This window comes from Mercenaria mercenaria, chromosome 6 (genome assembly GCF_021730395.1).
Source record: "Mercenaria mercenaria strain notata chromosome 6, MADL_Memer_1, whole genome shotgun sequence".
Classification (NCBI taxonomy): domain Eukaryota; kingdom Metazoa; phylum Mollusca; class Bivalvia; order Venerida; family Veneridae; genus Mercenaria; species Mercenaria mercenaria.
The window spans coordinates 48,174,888-48,198,883 of NC_069366.1; the positions used below are offsets into that span (position 1 = coordinate 48,174,888).

The 23,996-nt window shown below is 36.8% G+C and overlaps 1 protein-coding gene across 1 annotated transcript in view; it reads right to left on the bottom strand.

The window, feature by feature from the left end:
* The window catches only part of LOC123548975 (centrosomal AT-AC splicing factor-like), a 30,454-nt gene extending 14,769 nt beyond the window's left edge, over positions 1–15,685 (bottom strand). The window contains exons 1-2 of the mRNA XM_045336692.2: positions 15,529–15,685; positions 235–398 (exon numbers count right to left, since the gene is read on the bottom strand). Of these exons, the coding sequence (XP_045192627.2) occupies positions 235–398; positions 15,529–15,675 (311 nt within the window). The 5' untranslated portion in view covers positions 15,676–15,685. The remainder of the gene's footprint in view (positions 1–234; positions 399–15,528) is intronic.
* Between the last annotated feature and the right edge of the window lie 8,311 nt (positions 15,686–23,996).

Genomic DNA, 23,996 nt, shown 5'->3' on the forward strand with positions numbered 1-23,996 from the left:
TAGACTTACTGACCTAGTTTTTGAAAGCACGTGACCCAGTTTCAAACTTGACCTAGATATCATCAAGATGAACATTCTGACCAACTTTCATAAAGATCCCATGAAAAATGTGACCTCTAGAGTGGTCACAAGCAAAAGTTTACGGACGCACGCACGCACGCACGGACGACGGACACCCCGCGATCACAAAAGCTCACCTTGTCACTTTGTGACAGGTGAGCTGAAAATACTCACCTAGAAATGTGTTCCAACAGTCCTGCTCCAACTACAGTACAGTTCTCTTCAATCTCATGTTTTGCATACTCTTTCTTACAGAAATAACACCAAAATTTGGCACAATTCTCAAACGTTGCATCCTGTACATTTGGACTGAATAAATCTTTCTTTATCTGCTGTATCTGTGAGAAGTAACAATGAAAAGTGGGCATCAATAATTATTGATAAACACTGTTCAATAAAATCCACCTTAAATCCACCCTGCTCAATCTGACAACAGGGGGCAAAATCCAACCTTTGATTTTGTTGAAAACTCAAAATTAAATGAAATGACAGCAATAATACTACAATCAGTTCTCTGAGCAAATCTGTAAAATAAACTGGCATTTGTCACTATTAGATACAATAACAGAGCAAATTACAACAAGAGCTGTCGTAGGACAGCAACACTTGACTATTTAACAGCCTTATCAATTGAATGAATACAAAAGTCGAAAAAGAGGCATAATTTTGTAAAAATTGGAAACAGGCTAATAGAACCTGCACAGCGCTTATCAGCTCATGACAGTGGACAAGTGTGTGAAGTTTCAATCCACTCCAATTAGTGGGTACTGAGATACCAACTTACATAGAAGAATTTAACCAAAAACTGCTAAGTCGAAAAAGGGGAATAATTTTGAAAAAATGCAAAGCAGAGTCATGGGACCTGCATAGTACATGTTGTAAAAGGGGCATAATTTTGAAACAAGATGAACATTCAGACCAACTTTCATACAGATCCCATAAAAGGTATGGCCTCTAGAGAGGTCACAAGGTTTTTTTATTATTTGACCTACTGACCTAGATTTTTAAGGCACGTGACCCAGTTTCAAACTTGACCTAGATATCATCAAGGTGAACATTCTGACCAATTTTTATGGAGATCCATTCACAAGTATGGCTTCTAGAGAGGTCACAAGGTTTTTTTATTATTTGACCTACTGACCTAGATTTTTAAGGCACGTGACCCAGTTTCAAACTTGACCTAGATATCATCAAGGTGAACATTCTGACCAATTTTTATGGAGATCCATTCACAAGTATGGCTTCTAGAGAGGTCAAAAGGTTTTTCTATTTTTAGACCTACTGACCTAGTTTTTGACCGCACATGACCCTGTTTCGAACTTGACCTAGATATCATCAAGATGAACATTCAGACCAACTTTCATACAGATCCCATGAAAAATATGGCCTTTAGAGAGGTCACAAGGTTTTTCTATCATTTGACCTACTGACCTAGTTTTTGAAGGCACTTGACCCACTTTCGAAACTGACCTAGATATCATCAAGATGAACATTCAGACCAACTTTCATACAGATCCCATGAAAAATATGGCCTCTAGAGAGGTCACAAGGTTTTTCTATTATTTGACCTACTGACCTAGTTTTTGACCCCACATGACCCAGTTTCGAACTTGACCTAGATATCATCAAGAGGAACATTCTGACCAATTTTCATGAAGACCTCGTGAAATATATGGCCTCTAGAAGGGTCACAAGGTTTTTCTATTTTTAGACCTACTGACCTAGTTTTTGACCGCACGTGACCCAGTTTCGAACCTGGCCTAGATATCATCAAGATGAACATTCAGACCAACTTTCATACTGATCCCATGAAAAATATGGCCTCTAGAGAGGTCACAAGGTTTTTCTATTATTTGACCTACTGACCTAGTTTTTGATGGCACGTGACCCAGTTTCGAACTTGACCTAGATATCATCAAGGTGAACGTTCTGACCAATTTTCATGAAGATCTTGTGAAATATATGGCCTCTAGAGAGGTCACAAGGTTTTTCTATTTTTAGACCTACTGACCTAGTTTTTGAAGGCACGTGACCCAGTTTCGAACTTGACCTAGATATCATCAAGGTGAACATTCTGACCAATTTTCATGAAGATCTTGTGAAATATATGGCCTCTAGAGAGGTCACAAAGTTTTTCTATTTTTAGACCTACTGACCTAGTTTTTGAAGGCACGTGACCCAGTTTCGAACTTGACCTAGATATCATCAAGATGAACATTCTGACCAACTTTCATAAAGATCCCATGAAAAATGTGACCTCTAGAGTGGTCACAAGCAAAAGTTTATGGATGCACGGACGCACAACGGACACCGCGCGATCACAAAAGCTCACCTTGTCACTTTGTGACAGGTGAGCTAAAAATGCAAAGTAGAGTCACTGAACCTTTGCAATGCATGTCATATCATGACAGTGAACAAGTGTGTGAAGTGTCAATCCTTTCCCATTAGTGGATACTGAGATACCAGCTTACATACAAAAACTTAACCAAAAACTGCTAAGTCGAAAAAGGGGAATAATTTTGAAAAAATGCAAACTAGAGTCATGGGACCTGCATAGTGCATGTCAGATCATGACAGTGAACAAATGTGTGAAGTTTCAATCCATTTCCATTATTGGGTACTGAGATATCAGCTTACATACAAAACCGTAACCAAAAATTTCTAAGTCGAAAAAGGGGCATAATTTTGTAAAAAAGCAAAATAGAGTTATGGAACCTGTGCAATGTATGTCAGTTTATCACAGTGAACAACTGTGTGAAGTTTCAATTCATTCCCATTGTGGTTACTGAGATACCAGCTTACATATAAAAACTTAATCAAACTGTAATGCCGACGCCGACGCACAGGTGAGTCTAATAGCTCTACTATTCTTTGAATAGTCAAGCTAAAAATCTGAGGATGGATATTTTGTGTCCATATTCCCCGCTCAAAAATCGATCTCTCAAGTGAAGCACTGACCTCAGTTGAGCAAATAATGTCCATGGAAGTTTTCTTTATATCTTATATTCTCTTCTTTCCGATTTGCCAAAATCCCTGAGCACTCAAGCAGTCTATGTGCTTCTTTATCCATATGCACTAAGACCTCTTTTGCATTCACTCCATGATTTAATGACCAAGACTGTACATGTATATGAGGTATGTTCAATAAATACCTGGAAAGTGCTTTCATTTTGTCACACATCAAAGGAAACAAGAGCTGTCACTAATGGTGACAAATGCTCCCACAGCACCTTGACCTTTGACCTGGTGACCCCAAAGTCAATAGGGGTCGTGTACTCAATAAGTACTATTAGCATGACTGTGAAGTTTGAAGGTCCTGGGTGCAGTGGTTCGCGAGTAAAGTGCCTTCATGCAAGAAGTTAACATTGGCTCCTGTGACCTTGACCTTTGACGTGGTGACCCCAAAGTCAGTACGGGTCGTGTATTCAATAAGTACTATCAGCATGTGAAGTTTGAAGGTCCTAGGTGCAGTGGTTTGCGAGTAAAGTGCCTTCATGCAAGAAGTTAACATTGGCCCCTGTGACCTTGACCTTTGACGTGGTGACCCCAAAGTCAGTAGGGGTCGTGTACTCATTAAGTACTATAAACAAGTGAAGTTTGAAGGTCCTGGTTGCAGTGGTTCGCGAGTAAAGTGCCTTCATTCAAAAAGTTAACATTGGCCCCTGTGACCTTGACCTTTGACATGGTGACCCCAAAGTCAGTAGGGGTCGTGTACTCAATAAGTACTATCAGCAAGTGAAGTTTGAAGGTCCTGGGTGCAGTGGTTCGTGAGTAAAGTGCCTTCGTGCAAAAAGTTAACGTTGTGACTAACGAACTAATGAACAAACGAACAGACGGACAGTTGAAAACTAATATGCCTCCCTTCGGGGGCATAACAAATGAAACTAATATACACTGTAGATAAGTGAAAACTTAGGTGATATGTCAAACTCGTATTTTCTTTCAAGAAGTAGTAAGTGAATTTACAAAGTGCTAGTGCCTATGGCAATACCACATCCGACCCATTTGTTTATTTCTATCTTTTGCATTTGCTACAACATTACACACCTCTTACTTATTTTTTATTTAAATCAATGTTGAACAAATATGTTATGACATTTTGTGTTTTAAACACCTGGAGTGCTTATGTTCTATTGTTACTTGCCTTGTCGATTAAAAATAAAATTTATCTTATCTTATCAAATCAAAGAAAGAGAAAAATGCTAAGCCTATGCTGTAGACAGCTTAATGTGCAAGGCCCTGAAAAATATACTATTGTAATAATAATTTGTACTTTTTTATAACCAGGGTTACAACTTATGTTTTATCACAAGTACTCATTTTCCCATAGTTTCAATTATTATTATTACAGTAGAAATTTGATTTTAGAACAGTCATTTAAGTTGACTCCAATTTCACTAAAATCACAGGCGAGTCCCAAGGCATCTGGATGCGGGTGATGATGTTGAACAATCGTTTTAAGTTTGAATCAAATCCATTCACTAATAACAGAGATAGAGTGAAAGTGCATCAAAACTTTAACCTGAAATTCTAAGTAAAAAGGAGGAATAATTCATGAAATATTTGTGCCAGAGTTATGCACCTTGAGTCATATGATGTGGGTGATGATGTTGAACAATTATTTCAAGTTTGAATCAAATCCATTCAGTTATAACAGAGATAGAGTGAAAGTGCAACAAAAACTTTAACCTGAAAATCGAAGTGAAAAGGGGGATAAATCTTGAAATATTGGTGCCAGAGTTATGGCCCTTATGTCATATGATGTGGGTGATAATGAGGAATAACTATTTTAAGTTTGAATCAAATCCATGAAGTAATTACAGAGATAAGAAGGAAAAAGAGAAAGTGTAAAAAATTTTTAACCAAGGTGGGGATGCGGAAGGACGCCGACACCGGGTCGGGTAGGATAGCTCTCCTTATACTTTGAATAGTCGAGCTAAAAAAACATGATACTTTATTTATTTAACATCATCTTGCTGTTACTGGCCAAATTATTGGAGTGACTGAATTAATAACAAGAGCACCGCCTTGCGGGTGCAGACGCTCATCTGATTTTTTTGTCTCTGAATCAGGGTCCGCGCTTCTAGGCGACGTGAGCGAAGTGGTCGCTTTTTTTCTGATGACTTCGCTCTGTTTGTACAGAAAAGCGAAAAACAATTCGCCCTAAAATCTGGCGCCCGAGGCAGTCATCATACATGTATATATCACATCTGTCAGCTTCTAATCAGCTTGTAAAAACATTACATAATCAATTAGCGAAACTTATCCCGTTACGGGTTGTGAACTTCACCTGTCAACAAAGTATGCTCCGCCTATCACCGAATATCGTCAGGATGATTTTAATTGGTCGAAAACTTTGGAAACACCAATCAAACGAGGCGAAACAAAATTGCCTTTAATTGATTTTGTGCATCACGGATAAAAAGTGTGTGCATCACGTGTGAAAACAAACAACTAAAAACTGTCAAAAGTAGGGTAAATAAAAACAAAAACACAAGTATGTCGGCGCAAGAGTCAGTAGCTGATTATAGGATGATAGTCCATCGCAAATTGACCGTTAGGGTCTAAAGAAAAGCTCTGAATAATAACCAGAGTTGTTCGTAATGTATGGTTTTAATTGCGGCTGCCAGACGTAAATATCCGTGTTATACACAAATTAAATTGAAATTTAGACAACAGATATTTAATTTCAATCAATAAAAATCAATCACAATCAATTTAAGATAAGAACACATTAGCTTTTAGCTTTTTGTAAAAGTGTTTTGAAAACGAAAGTAGGCTGTCACAATGTCTGCTCGCGGTGACAACTTGCCGGTATTTCATGAACATTTTTCTTAATTTTCTCCAATAAAAGGTATTGTCATTGTAGACTTTAATATCAGATACTGTCCTGTGCTGTTAAATTGTCTTTGCATCATCACAATTTGTCAAATATATTCTTTAGACTGGAGAATTGGGCAATGCTTGTGAGTGTATCAGTATCCGGACATAAAATTTTGGATATCCGGATTTTGACCAGCTGGGGTTTGAAACAGGGGTGTGCATGGATAAGAATTGAAAAATTAATTTTCTATTGTTAGTTTTGACTGGTGGAAGGAAGATGAGCCTGGCAAATTGCACTGTGTTATATGTAGACTGGCAAAATTTGATAATGCATATGCAAGGGGTCATGACACATGAGCCGAACAACAAATCACACTACACATGCCTGTTATAATACTGATGGTGATTTAGTATTATTTATGAATGTTTCAAACTACTGCATAAATACATGCTCACTGTGTGTGTTTGTATTTGATACTTGGCATTTTGTACTTATAAGTAAAATATGTGTTGTTTTGAAATGTTATTCCTTTGTGTTGTACCATCAAAACTGTAATATACGGTTTAATTAATGACTGTTTTGACCCGCAGCCTCACTTCTCCCTGTTCTGAGAAAACTTCTCCCTATTTTCACTGAAGGGAGAAGTCACTTCTCCCAATTTTCTGGGCTAGCTTGAACCCTGTCTGAATATTGTCCTACCATGATTTTCTAAGTCCAAAAAGGGCCATAATTTTTGCAAAAAGCAATGTAGAGTTACCATATTTGTTGTGCAGGGCTAGCTTTTAATGGTGAATAACTGCTTCAAGTTTTAAAGCAATAGCTTTGACCGTTAAAGAGAAAAGTTGACCTAAACATAAAACTTAACCAAGAAATCTGATATTTTCTAAGTCCAAAAGGGGCCATAATTCTTGCAAAAAGCAGGATGGAGTTATGTTTCTTGCTGTACATTGTCAGCTATTGATGGTGAACAAGTATTGCAAGTTTTAAAGCAATAGCTTTGACAGTTTAGGAGAAAAGTTGACCTAAACATAAATCTTAACCAGGCAACGCCGATGCCAGCGCCGATCAAGTGATGACAATAACTCATCAGTTTTTTTCAAAAAATCAGATGAGCTAAAAATGAATGAAACTCACATATGAATCTTATTTTTGCATACTTTTATCAAAACAATAGGAGAGATTGTGTTGGTATACAAATCCGTTGTATTTTCTTTTTTTAGAACTGATAAGACAGTGATCGGGTGGGCGAACGTCCATGTTTTTTGTAAACAGTGATGTTTTTCTAACGGCCTAAAACTTTGCTCAAACACAAATTATATCAATAATTTTTTGATCAATGGAAAGGTTATAAAACAAGAAATTTATTAATTACTTTTAATTAGTGGCAGTGGCTAGTGAACAGTCACTGGTGAAGCAGACCTGAGGTCTTGTGCATCGTCACCGGTGCAGCAGACCAGACCTTGACCTTTAACCTATTAACCTAACAAGAGATTACAGAGTGATCTTGACGCCATCCACTGAGCCATTTTTTAATGTTCCAAATTTCAAGACTAGCTCAAGGTCAAAATCAAGGTCAGTTTTCATTTCGATACAAAACAATGTGTATGTGGTCCAAATTTGAAAGCTGTGGCTTAAGAAATGTGAAAGTAGGTCACTTTTCAAGGTCAAAGTTCATTTCGGTAGACAGAACTATGCATGTGCTTCAAATTTGAAGGCTGCAGCTTGAGAAATGTGAAAGTAGGTAATAGGTAAAAATCAATGTCAAATTTCAATTCAGGACACAAAAATATGCATGTGGTCCAAATCTGAAGCCTGTAGCTTCAGAAATGTGAAAGTAGGTCACTAGGTCCACAAGAGATCAGAGAGTGATCTTGGCGCCCACCAATGTGCCATTTTTGAGTGTTCCAAATTTCAAGACTTACTGACTAGCTCAAGGTCAAATTTCATTTCCGTACACAACACGAAAGCTGTAGCTTGAAAAATGTGAAAGTAGGTCACTAGATCAATTTCAAGGACAAAGTTCTTTGTACACAAAACTATGCATGTGCATCAAGTTTGAAGGCTGTAGTTTGAGAAATCTGAAAGTAGGTCACTAGGTCAATCTTAAGGTCAAAGTTTATTTCAGTACACAAAACTATACAAGTGGTCCAAATTTGAAGGCTGTAGCTTGAAAACTGTGGAAGTAGGTCACTAGGTCAATGTCAAGGTCAAAGTTTGTTTCGGTACACAATCCTATGCATGTGGTCTAAATTTGAAGCCTGTAGCTACAGAAATGTGAAAGTAGGTCACTAGGTCAATCTTAAGGTCAAAGTTTGTTTCGGTACACAAAACTATGCAAGTGGTCCAAATTTGAAGGCTGTAGCTCAAGAAATGTGAAAGTAGGTCACTAGGTCAAAATCAAGGTCAAATTTTATTTCAGAACACAGAACTATGCATGTGGTCCAAATTTGAAGCCTGTACCTTCAAAAATGTGAAAGTAGGTCACTAGGTCAATGTAAAGGTCAAAGTTTGTTTCGGTACACAAAACTATGCAGGTGGTCCAAATTTGAAGGCTGTAGCTCAAGAAATGTGAAAGTAGGTCACTAGGTCAAAATCAAGGTCAAATTTTATTTCAGAACACAGAACTATGCATGTGGTCCAAATTTGAAGCCTGTACCTTCAAAAATGTGAAAGTAGGTCACTAGGTCAATGTAAAGGTCAAAGTTTGTTTCGGTACACAAAACTATGCAGGTGGTCCAAATTTGAAGGCTGTAGCTTGAGAAATGTGAAAGTAGGTCACTAGGTCAAAATCAAGGTCAAATTTCATTTCGGAACACGAAACTATGCATGTGGTCCAAATTTGAAGCCTGTACCTTCAAAAATGTGAAAGTAGGTCACTAGGTCAATGTCAAGGTCAAAGTTCTTTTCAGTGCTAAAAACTGTGCATGTGGTCCAAATTTGAAGGCTGTAGCTACAGAAATGTGAAAGTAGGTCACTAGGTCAAAATCAAGGTCAACTCATGTCAAGGTTCATCTTGCCACTCAAAACCATACAAATTTGTATGTTGTAGGTTATTGACAAGAAGATTTTAAAAGCTTTTCCCTATATAAGTCTATATGAACCATGTGACCCCCAGGGCGGGGCCATATTTGACACTAGGGGGATAATTTGAACAAACGTGGTAGAGAACCACTAGATGATGCTACAATACAAATGCCAAAGCCCTAGGCTTTGTGGTTTGGACAAAAAGATTTTCAAAGTTTTTCCCTATATAAGTCTATGTAAACCATGTGACCTCCGGGGCGGGGCCATATTTGACCCTAGGGAGATAATTTGAACAATCTTAGTAGAAGACCACTAGATGATGTCACATACAAAAGATCAAAGCCCTAGGCCCTGTAGTTTTGAACAAGACGTTTTTCGAAGTTTTTCCCTATATAAGTCTATATAAACCAAGTGACCCCCAGGGCGGGGCCATATTAGACCCCAGGGAAATAATTTGAATCATCTTGGTAGAGGACCACTAGATGATGCTTCATACCAAATATCAAAGCCCTAGGCTCTGTGGTTTTGGACAAGAAGATTTTCAAAGTTTTTCCCTATATAAATCTATGTAAATTATAGAAATAAACAAAGGGCCATAACTTACTAAAAAATTGTTGAACCAGTCTGATTTTCAGGGGGACACAACAAGGGTACCAATACATCATTCTGACAAAGTTTGGTCAAAATCCCCCTGGTAGTTTCTGAGGAGATGTGATAACGAGAAATTGTTAACAGACGGAAGGACGGACGGACTGACGGACGGACGGAAGGACGACGGACCACGGACGCAGAGTGATTTGAATAGCCCACCATCTGATGATGGTGGGCTAAAAACAAGGTCAAATTTTATTTCGGAACACAAAACTATGCAAGTGGTCCAAATTTGAAGCCTGTACCTTCAGAAATGTAGAAGTAGGTCACTAGGTCAATCTCAAGATCAAAGTTCATTTCAGTACACAAAACTATGCTTGTGGTTCAAATTTGAAATGCACCTTCAAAAGTGTGAAAGTAGGTCACTAGGTCAATAACAAGGTCCAAGTTTTTTTCCATACACAAACCTATGCATGTGGTCCAAATTTGAAGGCTGTAGTTACAGAAATGTGAAACTAGGTCACTAGGTCAAGATCAAGGTCAACTCATGTCAAGGTTCATCTTGCCACTCAAAACTATAAATAGGGTCCAAATTTGAATGATGTTAGTTATGGACATGAAGATTCTAAGTTTTTCCCTATATAAGTCTATATGAACCATGTGACCGACCCCTGGGGCAGGACATATTTGACCCTAGAGGGATAATTTGAACAAACTTGGTAGAGAACCACTAGATGATGCTACATTACAAAATATCAAAGCCATAGTCTTTGTGGTTTGGACAAGAAGATTTTCAAAGTTTTTCCCTATATAAGTCTATGTAAACCATGTGACCCCTAGGGCGGAGCCATATTTGACCCTAGGGGAATAATTTGAACAATCTTAGTAGAGGACCACTAGATGATATCATATACAAAATATCAAAGCCCTAGGCCCTGTGGTTTTGTTTTTCAAAGTTTTTCTCTATATAAGTCTATATAAACCATGTTACCCAGGGGGTGGGGCCATATTTTACCCCAGGGAAATAATCTGAACAATCTTGGTAGAGGACCACTAGATTTTGCTACATACCAAGTATCAAAGCCCTAGGCCCTATGGTTTTGGACAAGAAGATCAGAAAACGTTTAACTGTTCCTGGCCAATGTGACCTTGACCTTTGACCTAATGGCCTCAAAATCAATAGGGGTCATCTGCTGGTCATGGCCAACCTATCTATCAATTTTCTTGACAATAGGCCCAAGTGTTCTTGAGTTATTGCCCGAAAACCATTTTACTGTTCCTGGTCACTGTGACCTTGACCTTTGACACACTGACCTCAAAATCAATAGGGGTCATCTGCTTGTCATGACCAACCTCCCTATAAACTTTTGTGACCCTAGTCCTAAGCGTTCTTGAGTTATCATTCTGAAACCGTTTAACTGTTCAGGGTCACTGTGACCTTGACCTTTAACATACTGACCTCAAAATCAATAGGGGTCATCTGCTCGTCATGACCAACCTCCCTATCAACTTTCATGATCCTAGGCCCAAGTGTTCTTGAGTTATCATCCGGAAACCGTTTTACTATTCAGGGTCACTGTGACCTTGACCTTTGATATACAGAACTCAAAATCAAAAGGGGTCATCTGCTGGTGATGACCAACCTCCCTATCAACTTTCATGATCCTAGGCCCAAGCGTTCTTGAGTATCATCCGGAAACGGATTGGTCTACATTCCGACCGACAGACCAACCGACCGACTGACATCTGCAAAACAATATACCCCTCCTTCTTCGAAGCGGGGTATAATAAAATCGATAAACAGTCTAGGCGATGTATTTGTCAATTCAGCTATTGATGTTTTTGGCTATGTTGGTTGACACTTTGAGAAGATAATTGCGTTAATATGTGTGAACTGATAATCAATCAGTTGTAAAAACATCTGCCAACTTGTATATTTGAAGTATGCCGAGGATTCACCAAAATTAACGACAATTACGGCATACTTAATGTTTTTGGATTTTTACAAAAAGACCGACATGTATGTTTGTGACATGCAGTTGTATGACAGAATTTTAATTAGTTTAAAGCTGCATATTAAGATTTTACTTTTTGCTAAGGTTTTAGATGATTTTCTAATTTGTCATCAAGATTAAGTTAAAAATTGTCAAGATTTTAATGATGGGTGTGAAAACAAAACCACAATGTCAATGGACTCAATTGGTATCCTGGCTAATATTACTTTAAAATGTTCATAAACTTTGAAAAATAATGTAAAATAAAAGACAGTATGGATTATAGAAATCTCATGACAGTTAAAGTTATATTCTACTTTAAATTTAGAAACTGTGAACTTTTTATTTTGTTTTACTTTTACAATTATTCAATACACATTGTTATTATTCCTATTAAATGTAAATATTTTCAATAATTAATTTCCCTATGCACACTATGACAGCCAACTGAGAGAAATAAGTGGCTCAGAACTTTGACTCAAAAGTCTAAAGTGGCTCCAACTTTTTTAATTTGGCGAAAAGGGTGGCGACAAGTATGAAAAACCCAGAGGAGGCCCTGCTACATGGCAGCCTGGAAAACCTGGGATGGGCTCGTGGGATGGGCTCATGGGATGGGATGGGCAGAAGGTCATGGGTTCGTGGGCCCAAGGTCAGAGAAATATATAGTGAGGAACATGAATTAAAAGTTCAACTGGGCAATTAAGAGGTCAGCTAAGGATAACGGAGACACAACCTGTAATTACAATTCCCAGAGTGAGACTCACACTGTATTGGTAGCCAAGAAGGGAAACAAAGAAAGAAAATACCAACACTTAGCCCTCTAACTTGTTAGAATACTTCTACAGTTCCAATATAAGTGATAAAAAATTTATGGACTGTATTTTTTATCATAAATAAAGCATTAAAAAGCAAGTATTTTGAACAAAATATAATCATTTATTGTCCACTTGGTGTAAATGTAAATATCTTATTTTATCATAAGTAAAGCAAAAAAAAGAAGCAATTATTTTGAACAAAATACATGTTGTATAATCATTTATTGTCCACTTGGTGTTAATGTAAACATCTTTTTTATGATAAGTAGAACTAAAAAGCAATTAGTCACTTAATTATCCCCGTGTATCAATGCTGTACGTTGGGCACGCAAAAGAACTGCTTTAGTTCATTTGTATCTCAAACATTCTTCGATTGAAATTACACAACCGCGACTTAAATTTACAAATGCGTAGATTTATGTAACAATGCTTATGCAAAATTTATCTATTTACGATCGGAGAATATGTGTATCTTTTGATCGCGCTTTGACGTGTCATTATTTCTGGCATTTTCTCGGTCTCGATTACTTCGGCAAATCGGATTGTCATTAAAATAACCTGTAAATTTATCTCGCGTTTTTTGCACCATAAAAAGGTGGTGCATTAAACGAAGCACGCAGCTAATATGTCGTTTCATTTGCTTTCGTGTAAGTAGGCGGGGCTAAATTTGGCGAATCAGATTGACTGATAATCGTTCTTGCGTGGAGGAACGCTGTAGTGACTCGGCGGAGTTTTCAATTATGCCCCGAGGTGTAAATCGATATTGACACGTTGTGTATTGTCTTCGTGTAGTGTTAAGTCGGATAATCCGTTATTGCGTCCTTGAGAAAGATCAGAAGATCTGATCGACGATTATCTTGTAGACGCCAATGAAATTCGCCAATTGAAGATTTTTAGCTCCAGAATTTACATTTTGTCGCATTTGGCGCCATTGGCGACTGACAGCGGGGAACCCTGCATCCCATGAGCCATCCCAGGTTTTACAGGATCCCCTGCTACATCTCATGAAATCCATGATTAAAACTGTAAAAGGCAATAAAGATTAAATTAAGACAATGAGTGGAGGTCTACAAATGTAGGCATTGTTGGGTTGCTTGTTAAAGTTTTTTAATGATTGGATTGGGCGTGTTTGTCTTTTGTGGTGGCAGCTCTGATCATAAAATAGTGAATCTGAAATACTGTTGCCGAAGAATGATGATAGCACGTTGAGGTAAATCGGTAAATTAAAGGTAAATCAAGGTTTACCTTACTTCATTCTTTTAACAATGGTCATACATATTACTGGTGACAAGATGTTATAATTATACTTCAAAGAAGAAGCTATATTTTATATATAACAAAAATGACGGTGCACTAGCAGGTCCGCCTCATCGGTGATGGTTCACTAGCCACTACTTTAATTATTGTTTCGAAATAAAATGGATTAATTATGAAAGCTTAACAGACTGGTCACATTGCCCGATCGGGCTTTAGACATAAAAACTACTGTTTCTTGAAAAATAATGAAGATATTTCTTTCAAACTTGGTCCATTAATTAAGCTTAACATATGGTGCATACTGTGGTAGAAATAACATTGTTGCCTTCAGTTTTTTTTAGAATTATTTCCCTTTTTCAGAATTTTATGATGCATTAATTTTGAAGTCCAAAAAAATTATGTTTTAATGAAATGTTTGGAACAGAAAAGAGATCAATGGGTTTCTATTGCTCAAAACTTGTGCGCCAATACCTTTATTGTATGTATTTAAGGTTAATACTTTGTTTCTAGTGCAGAAGTATGAACAATTTTTTTACAACTAACATTTTTCTATAATGTTGTTAGTGAAAGCACAGTAAAATGTATACATTCATGTACTAGCGCAATAATTAAGAGCATTAGAAAGCCATTGAACCCTTTTTTGTATTATACTTAGCATTAGAACATGTCTTTTTTGGACTTCAAAAATTATGCGTCATAAAAATCTGAAAAGGGGAAATAATTCTACCAAAACTGAAAGCAACCAAGTTATTTTTATTTTAATTTGTGTCATATGAAATGCTTAATAAATGGACCAAGTTTGAAAGAAATATCTTTACTATTTTTCAAGAAATATTAGTTTTTATGTCTAAAGCCCGATCGGGCAATGTTACCAGCCTGCTTAAGTTACAGTGTTTATCAAAGTTTTAAACATCACCATGCCGCTATTAAAATTATATGTCCTGTAAAACAGTTAGTCATTTGCAAAGATATTTAAATATGAATATATAAAAAATGTAAGTATTTCCAAAGTATTTCAAAACTTTTCGAATTCTGAAAATCCATAAATCAAAGAGCTATATAATAAATAGATTGGCAACTTGAAAGGCATATAGAGCAAATCTCGCCAACCTCCCGTGACAAAAAAACGAGATCTCGTTACCGGAAGTGGCGCTTTCTCCACGCGCCATTTTGTATGCGAAGGCAATTATTCATCGGTAAAATAATTATCACGGTATGACCACGCTTCTTTCGATGGCAAAAAAAACCCCTGTACTTCGTGTCTTAAGACCATTTCTCATTGAACTAATTTTGTTTTAGAAGCTAACATGTATTTTAAATGTAGTTTTAAAGGTACAAATTGTAACTGCATGCTCGCCGATGTTTGTTTTTAGTAAGATAACGCCGAATCACGCTCTGACACGAGCTCACGCGAGATTACAGCCAGTTGCCATTCTGTGTATTTTATACTTCTTTGCATAAATCAACGAAAAAGTTACTAAAATTGAAAAATTCTTTTCCCATACACAAACGATGTAAAAACATTTGGCTTGACTTTAGAATCTGTCCGTAGCTATTCTCGTTATTTGGGCATTCTTTTATTTATCGATATGGTAGCATGGATATATTTTCCTCGCCAGGTTTAGAAAATGCGGGGGGTGTGGGGGGCAGCAGCCCCCCAATTATGAAATATACAAACTAAAAAAGCCTTACCTTTATTTAAACCATACAGGTACTGGATATTGCAAATTATGCAGATTTTACCTACGGACAGATTCTAAAAGTGCTCCAAACATTTGTTTCGCCCAACACCTGATACACAGATGTTAATGCCTGACGTAACTGCAATCTCTCCTATTGATTTCAAACTATTTTTTTGCGAGTCAAATCAAAAGAAGAAATAAATGTCAGATATATGAACTATCCGAAATCATTCTACTTCAACTGCAACTTTCGTTAAAGGATAAAATTGATAAATGCAGACCTTGCATGAAAATTTTTGAGTTATTGCTTTAAGGATTAGTTGATGACGCTTCGAATATATGTGTTTCTTTCCCAGTTTATGACTTATTTTACACAAAGAACAATAGCTAAATTGCCGAAATGTCGTGACTTCTTCTTTTGACGCCATTTTGCCTAGTATAAATTCCTGTCTAGTCGTCTTTTCCGTAGCTGGACTCTAGCCGGTACGCCCGAACAATGGACTGGCGCTTGTAAGAGAAACAACGTTAAGTACAAACGTTGAAGGATAAAGGTAAGAAATATAGAGCAAATGTTAAAAATAACAAGAGCTGTCACTATTAGTGACAAATACCCCCGAAGCGTGCCGATGAATGCTACAGTACTTAACTGTTGTCTAAGCAAAATAATATTCCAGAATAGTTTAGGTATGAATTATTTTGTGACATTGACCTTGATCTGAGAGATCAGGTCATAAGCACGGCAAACCTTCTCAATATGCCAGTTAATATTTGTGTCAAGTTATTTTAAAACCCCTTGATAACTGGCAGAGTTGTGGACCAGACAAGAAACAAATCATGTTAACATTTGACTTCTAAGTGTGAATTTCACCTGGGAGCAAGGGGGTCTGAATCTTGCGCATGACACTTACTGCTTACATACAAAAAAAACTTTAGCAACATGTTTTGTAAGCTAAAAAGGGGACATGATTTTGTTAAAACATATGTCAGAGTTACAAAACTTGCCACATGAGACCAAAGACTTATGGAGAATCTGAAAACATTCAGTCTAGTAATTTCTTTGAACCCCCTTTTCCCTGAATCCTAAATTTCTTAGAATCCTGCAAAACTGTCAAAAATGTTTGAAAAAAGATAGAGTTACGTAAATTGCGATATGAATTCATCTCATGATACTGAAGTCATGTCATTTTAATCTTGGTTTACACATCCGGAATACTATGGAGATGAAGTTTATAAAAATCGAAATACTAAACATATATAGTCCTCATTGTAATCAGTTATTTGTAAATTGTGTTTAAAAGTTTATCAAAAGAGAATACGATGCGAAAATCGTGAAGCGCAGTGCAAGACTCCTTGATGTTTTTCGCCTAAATCCTAAAACGGACGAAGGGAGTAGAATTTTGTCTGCCCTCAAAAGTTAGGCTCTCGGTGCTCTGACTTCAGACAAGTTTTACTTAATATGATCTGGTATCTTTTCACTAATGTCAGAGCCTTTCTCTGCGGGGAATGGTCTTATTTACATTGTGTTGTCTAACTTGTTGAAAATAGGGTAAGTGAGAGGTTGGCAAGCACTTAACGCGTTTAAACCCCCAGTTTCCTTTATATAGGTTACTGACCGTTCCAAGGCGGTGACCCTATTTTCAACTTGTTTCTGTCGGTCTTGTATTTTGTGTTACATATGTTGTCTTGTCTGTTGTTAGCGTTTCTTTTCTGTTTCTCCTTACTCCCCCTATCGCCCCATTCCGCCCCCCATCCTTTCCCCATGCATTTGTGCTCCCTTGCTTTTGCATCCCCCATTTTACTATGAGTAAGTTATCGTGTGTGTGTGTGTGTGTGTGTGTGTGTGTGTGTGTGTGTGTGTGTGTGCGTGCGTGTGCGTGTGTGCGCGCGCGCGTGTGTGTGTGTGTGTGTGTGTGTGTGTGTGTGTGTGTGCGTGCGTGCGTGCGTGTGTGTGCTCGAGTGTCTGTGCTGCTGTGGTTTACATTGTACGGTAACTGTGATTAAGGAACGTAGCATTCCATTTGGAATATTCATCCGTGCTCCACTTTCCCCTTCAACCTTCCCCCCTTTCTAATCCCCTTTCTAACCCCTACCCTTGCCCCTTCCTCCCCCTTTTCTGTATTTTGCATTAAATCAAAATGTACTTGTTGGCTTTTTGAAGCAATATGTCTTTAATATTTTTCCGTTACAGCTTCTTTTTGTTATGGGCCTACTTTGCAAATGTATGGCTCTGAGACTGTGTTTGTGGTGCTCTGTGCTTTCGAGAAATCTACCCTTACAGTATCAGTACTATTATATTTTGAAAACATGTAGCCAAATACTCTTTGGAAAAAAACTGCATGCTTACGTGCAAAGTTTTAACAAAGGAGGGGCATGATTTTGACAAAACAATAGCTAGAATTATGTTTGAGGCATCCGTGGCCGAGTGGTTACGGTCGCTGACTTTGAATCACTTACCCCTCAATGACATGTGTCAGAGTCGCCCTCTGGGAGTTGAATTCTTCATGTGAGGAAGCCATCCAGCTTGCGTACGGGAGGTTAGTGGTTCTACACAGGTTCCCGCTCGTAATGAAATAATACACGAAAGGGAACCTGCGGGATCTTCCTCTAACAGCAAAAGCTGGAAAATCATCATATAGCCTTTATTCTAACACGACCAGCAAATAACCTACAAACATGTAGAGCAAAATCTATCTCGGGTTATTCTGCAATAAACCACCCGCGTGCAAGGACATCATCCGATCCAGGTGCGTAGCACGGTCGTAAAAAGTAGTTACCATTTTTTCTAACCATACCGAAGAATATTCCTCCGGCCACTAATCGATAGCGGTCAGATTTTCTATATAGAAATAAGAAGGGCATGTACACATTTTACTTAATAACAAAATTACTAAAAATAAGAAACCTTAGGTGCAAAAATATTACCAAAGTTCAATATTTGATTCATCACAAGGTATTTTTAAATTAAATTTTATCTTAATTTTTGATTCGTTCTTCGCATGAAGTTTGATGCCATCATTTCGTCATTTTTTCCCTTCTTTTTTTCCATATAAAATGTGCAAAAATCTCATACATGCGTTTCTTCAAAGCATTTTTTGTATAAAACCATTGATATGAAAGCTTAGGTGCAAGAACTTTCCTACTCTCATTGAATTTATCTTTTGAATGATATTTATTTCATTTTTGTGAAATAAAAATTTGATTCGTTCTCAAACGGTTTATTTTCACTAATTTCGAAGAAAAATTAACTTCAGCGCGAAGTTGTTGTTGTAGCGTCATAAGCAGACGATATTATAGTATGCCGCGTGAACATGCGGTATTGTGATCAAAACGTTAAAGTAATGATTTAATCATTTAATGTAATTTTACTTCGCGAGTAATTCATTTTGTGTTAATATCACAAATTAACAATATAAGAAATGCAATTAAATATTGCAATTAATATTTCGGTTCTAAAAAGAAAGAGACGCGTATTTCTTCTTATGTTGTTGTTCTCACCTTATTTCGTATACCTTTAAATATCAGTGTCAATTATGCCAATTATGTCAATTAAACATTAAAAGAGATAGCTTTCCTAACGACCCTTGGATTACAAATGCACACTGTCGTAAAAAGGTAAAATACAGAATTTTTTGTATATATTTTACTTAATAATTTTTAGTAAATAAATTCAAGGTCCGCCTTAATCAAATTAAAGCTGGAATATTTAATTATGTCCGGAGCATTTTTGTGTACAAGAATGTTTTTGCAATGTAAATAATATCTGCATTTAAAGCAGAATTGAATTCTACTTCAGTAACTTAATATATATTTTTGTTTTCGTGAAAGTTTTACCTGGTTTCGTGATCTTTTCAGTTATCATAAATGTCGTCATGATTAACTTACTTTCATAATTTATTGTACATGTTCAATTCAAGATAATTTTACATAAAAATAATTTCTATACTGTAATCCTATTGAATGATAGTTTATAGAAGTAATAAAATGTTATATGCATCACGCATAAATCCTTTTTATTGGACCTGTAATAAAACTTGCCAATTACCTCTAAATAAGGAACTATTTGATACTAGTATGTCGTGTTAGAATCAAAATAATAAGTTCCCAAGTGTGATTTATCGTAGAATAACCAGAGTTTTTCGTTCTTATGCGAAAAAATATATCACTCAGGCCTACGGCCTTCGTGATATATTCTTAGCATAAGAAACTCAAAACACGGGTTATTCTACGATAAACCTCGTTTGGGAACTTATTATTTCTTAAATATTGTGTGTCGGTGTGATGTTTAACACAGCAAAAAGCAAAAAGCAAAAGAAAAAAAAAAAAAAAAAAAAAAAAAAAAGAGGCCAAATCATGATGCCAAAGACATATGCGAAGTTTTAAAGCTTTTGGCTTTGTATTTTTTTATTTCAACTTAACCACGAAATTCTAGGTTAAAAGTGGTATGTTTTAACAAAATTAAAGCTAGAGTTATGTAACTTTCGCTTTGAGGCCATCTCACGTGTAAAGTTTGAAAGCATTAGACCGGGTAATTCTAGAGAAACCGGCTTTCATGTGAAATGTGGCCATGGACACTAACGAAAGAATGGCATCAGAATAATCAAATAATTGTGCTAGAAATCAGCACTCATATGATATGCTGTAATCTCTTTAAGAAAGTAGCAAATTATATTGATTAGAAATCTAATAATACTTTCTTTCATTCATTACCCAGTCCTTTCTATTCTTTTGCAGAAACAAATCACATTCTGATTCCTTATGGATTCATTTTGATTTTTTCATTCTGGGTACAATTTGGTTTGGGTACGTTTTTGACTACATTTCTTCATGACAGCAAGAATACACATGCGGCTTATTCACGCCGAGTTTGAATTGACACTGAATAAACAAAACCTAAATTATGATATTTAACTTTCTTTGAAGACACTGAACGAGACTAAGTATAACATTTCCCGGTGAGCAGATTCATTTTGACTAAAAGTTTTCATGAGAAAAAAAAAACAATGAAATGAGTCGCGTCATGAGAAACCCAACATATAATTGCTTTACGACCAGCATGGATCCAGACCAATCTGTGCATCTGCGCAGTCTGGTCAGGATCAATGATGTTCGCTAACCGTTTCTCTAATTGCACTAGGCTTTGATATAATTATGTTTATTTTATCTTATTTTTGAAAAGTGATGCAACTTATGAAATCACTGTTACATTATTTCTATTCAGTTTAAGAGGTTTGACAAAGTGAAAGAAGAGCTAGTAAACGAGAACGCTCTCGCGTATGCATCTTTTCTATTGCTGATTTAAAAGTAAATAGGAAAAACTTTCATTTGTTTTTCGTTCGGTATATTAAACGAACGTGAACTTAATTTGGTGTCTTGTCTATATCAGCTTGTTTTCGCCTCTTTGAGCTATATCCGGTGTTTCGAAATAACTATAGAGGTGTGTTCCTAATCTCACCACCAGCATGTGCACTGGTGTATAAGGTCTTGTACGATGATGAAAGCAATATTGGCTATGATGTAATTTTTGCAATAAGTTTCACTTTTTGCACAAAGTATTTTCTACACATTTGACCAATGCGTTCCCAAATAGGTGTGCCATCTATACGTCCTGCTAGTGTGTACCACATTTGCAAATAACAGCACTGTACAACAAATTGCGCATACTACAAAGGTACAACTGTAGCTTGATTGGGTCTTTACATAACTGTTCACAGGGTATTTGCAGTAAAAATTTCACATTCTTTGATGATGAATAAGAACCCCTTTCCGTATAGATATCAACATATCACTATTTTTTATTAACCGGGAAAAGGCACAAGTTGAGTCAACAGCGGAAAAGTGAAATAAATTAGTTTATTTAAATCTTTGAAAATCATTGACCTAACTTTAAAATTATTTTTTTACAAGAAATTTGAATTTGCTTATTTTCAGTTAAAGTGGGAATCTTTCTAAAGTCTGACTCATTTATCATGTTTTCGAAGAAAAGTTATCGGAATGTTTAGATTAAGTACAAAACTGTATACATGTATATAAGTATAGGAGAAATAGTTGGTTTTTTTGTGGCAAATGAACAAACAACATTATTTACTTCAATATTTTTAATCCCCCGCCACAAGTGGTAGGGGTTATAGGAATGGTCTCCGTCCGTTCTTCCGTCCGTCTGTCCGTAACACTTTCGTGTCCGCTCCATATCTCCTAAATCCCTTGAAGGATTTTCATGAAACTTGGATCAAATGATCACCTCATCAAAACGATGTGTAGAACTCATGAGTCAGCCTTGTCGGCTCAAGGTCAAGGTCACAACTCAAGGTCAAAGATTTGAGCCTTCCATTTTGTGTCCGCTTATATCTCCTAAACCCCTTGAAGGAATTTTATAAAACTTGGGTCAAATGATCACCTTATCAAGACGATGTGCAGAACTCATAAGTCTGCCATGCCGGCTCAATGTTAAGGTCACAACTTAGGGTCAAATGTTTGAGCCTTCTATTTTGTGTCCGCTCTATATCTCCTAAACCCCTTGAAGGATTTTTATCAAACTTGGGTCAAATGATCACCTCATCAAGGCGATGTGCAGAACTTATGAGGCAGCCATGCCGGTTCAAGGTCAAGGGCACAACACTGAGGGTCAAATGTTTGAGCCTTCCATTTTGTGTCCACTCTGTATCTCCTAATCCCCTTGAAGGATACATATGAAACTTGGGTCAAATGATCACCTCATCAAGGCGATGTGCAGAACTTATGAGTCGGCCATGCCGGCTCAAGGTCAAGGTAACAACTCAAGGTCAAAGGTTTTAGCCTTCCATTTCGTGTCCGCTCTATATCTCCAAAAGGAAGGAATTTTATAAAACTTGGGTAAAATGATCACCTCATCAAAGTAATGTGCAGAACTTATGAATCAGCCATGCCAGCTCAAGGTCAAGTTCACAACTTAAGGTCAAAGGTTTGAGCCTTCCATTTTGTGTCCACTCTGTATCTCCTTAACCCCTTTAAGGATTTTCATCAAACTTGGGTCAAATGATCACCTCATCAAGAACTCATGAGTCAGCCAACTCAAGGTCAAGATCACAACTCAAGGTCAAAGGTTTTAGCTCTGTATCTCCTAAACCCCTTGAAGGATTTTCACGAAACTTGGGTCAAATGATCACCTCATGAAGACTTTGTGCAGAATTAATGAGTAAGTCATGTCAGTCCAAGGTCAAGGTCACAGCTAAAGGTCAAAGGTTTACCCTTTCACCCTTTCACTATCCATAACAGTGACAGGGGATTTAGCTGTCTTTCAGACTGCCTTGTATACATAAGTCATGGTCTAAACTAATTATTTGAACCAGTTTCTATACAAATCATAGTGTAAAGACAGAAGAATATACAATATGATATTTGATCTACTATTTTATATACACTATATAATCGAAACAACAGAGAGGCTGGGAGTTCAGTCACAAGCTATTTTACATTAATGCACTTTTATAACGATTTTTATTTAGAATAAAATCAAAAGATCAAAATGGTTTTACAGTGCCAGTGCGCTTTAGATATAGTTCTGACACCATTTAAAAAAGCTTTGCAAAGTAAAGTCCGAATATAATGATTACATTATTTTTGTTCTCTCTCCAAGTACTGTGATATTGTTATATTAGTAGGAGGATATTTATGGGTAATGGTGATTTTCAACTGTATTTGGGTATAGATTATAAGTTATAAAACGTTTCATTAAAAGAGGCTATGTCCCTACTGTTTTGAGACACACCGCATATTTAGTGTTCAACTTTTTTTACAGTTGGACGCTACCCCAATCTGACTAAAGTACATCTCCTATTACGCTACGCATAGGATCTGACAACGAGCTATTGATGGCCTCGTTCTGACAACCCTTCCGCTAGCCAATTAAAAGTTAACTTACAACATTCTGCAAGCATTAAAAAGCCTTGGTATTTGATATTAACTATTTTTATGTCGAAAATTGTCAGGTAGCCGGTTAGCTCTGTCGGTAGCGCTCTTGCTCTGTAAGCGAGAGGTCCCGGGTTCGAGCCCTGGTTTAACTGCAAATTTTTCTTACTCTTTGACTTTCGAACAAGTTGTCTGATTGGTTCAAACAAAATTAGATTTGCGAAAATAAAAATAGCAATCTTGGAAATCCAAAATATACAGAAGACGAATGTGAATAGGTCGTTCTCAGATCTTCGTTTAGAAGATCAAGTACTTTAGTCAGATTGGACGCTACCCTATCCCCTTTGATTGTGTCTGACAGAACCGGTAGAGAAATCTATGATAGTGATAAGCAGTTCGTAAATACTTCTGGGGAATGAGCTGTTTGTGGTTTCTGTCTTCTGGTCTACAAATGAGTTTGTTAAGGGTGCTTCTCTTGATATTCTGTCCTCTGCTAAGGCATTAAGGACATACGTCCTTTTTTCTTTTTGAAGTTTGCTTTATATATATATACAGTCGTAGTAATCAATTTTCTAAACCTGCAATGCGGACGTCAAAACATTCATTAATTTATTACTTAGTAATTAGTTTTATTCTCCTGATATTTTGTAGAACATTTGGCGATTTTAGGAGCTATATTCATTGCAAAGTTTTGTTAAGAATCTGTTATGTCTAAATGCAGCTAGATGGGTAAACAAATTTGCATTCGAAGTCAACCTTTCTGTCTTGGTGAATGTGACTCAGCTAAATATAAAGAAGGAAAATTTCAACATTTTTCGACGGAAGATATACGCCAGAGTTGAGTTGACGGTGCACAAACAAAGAT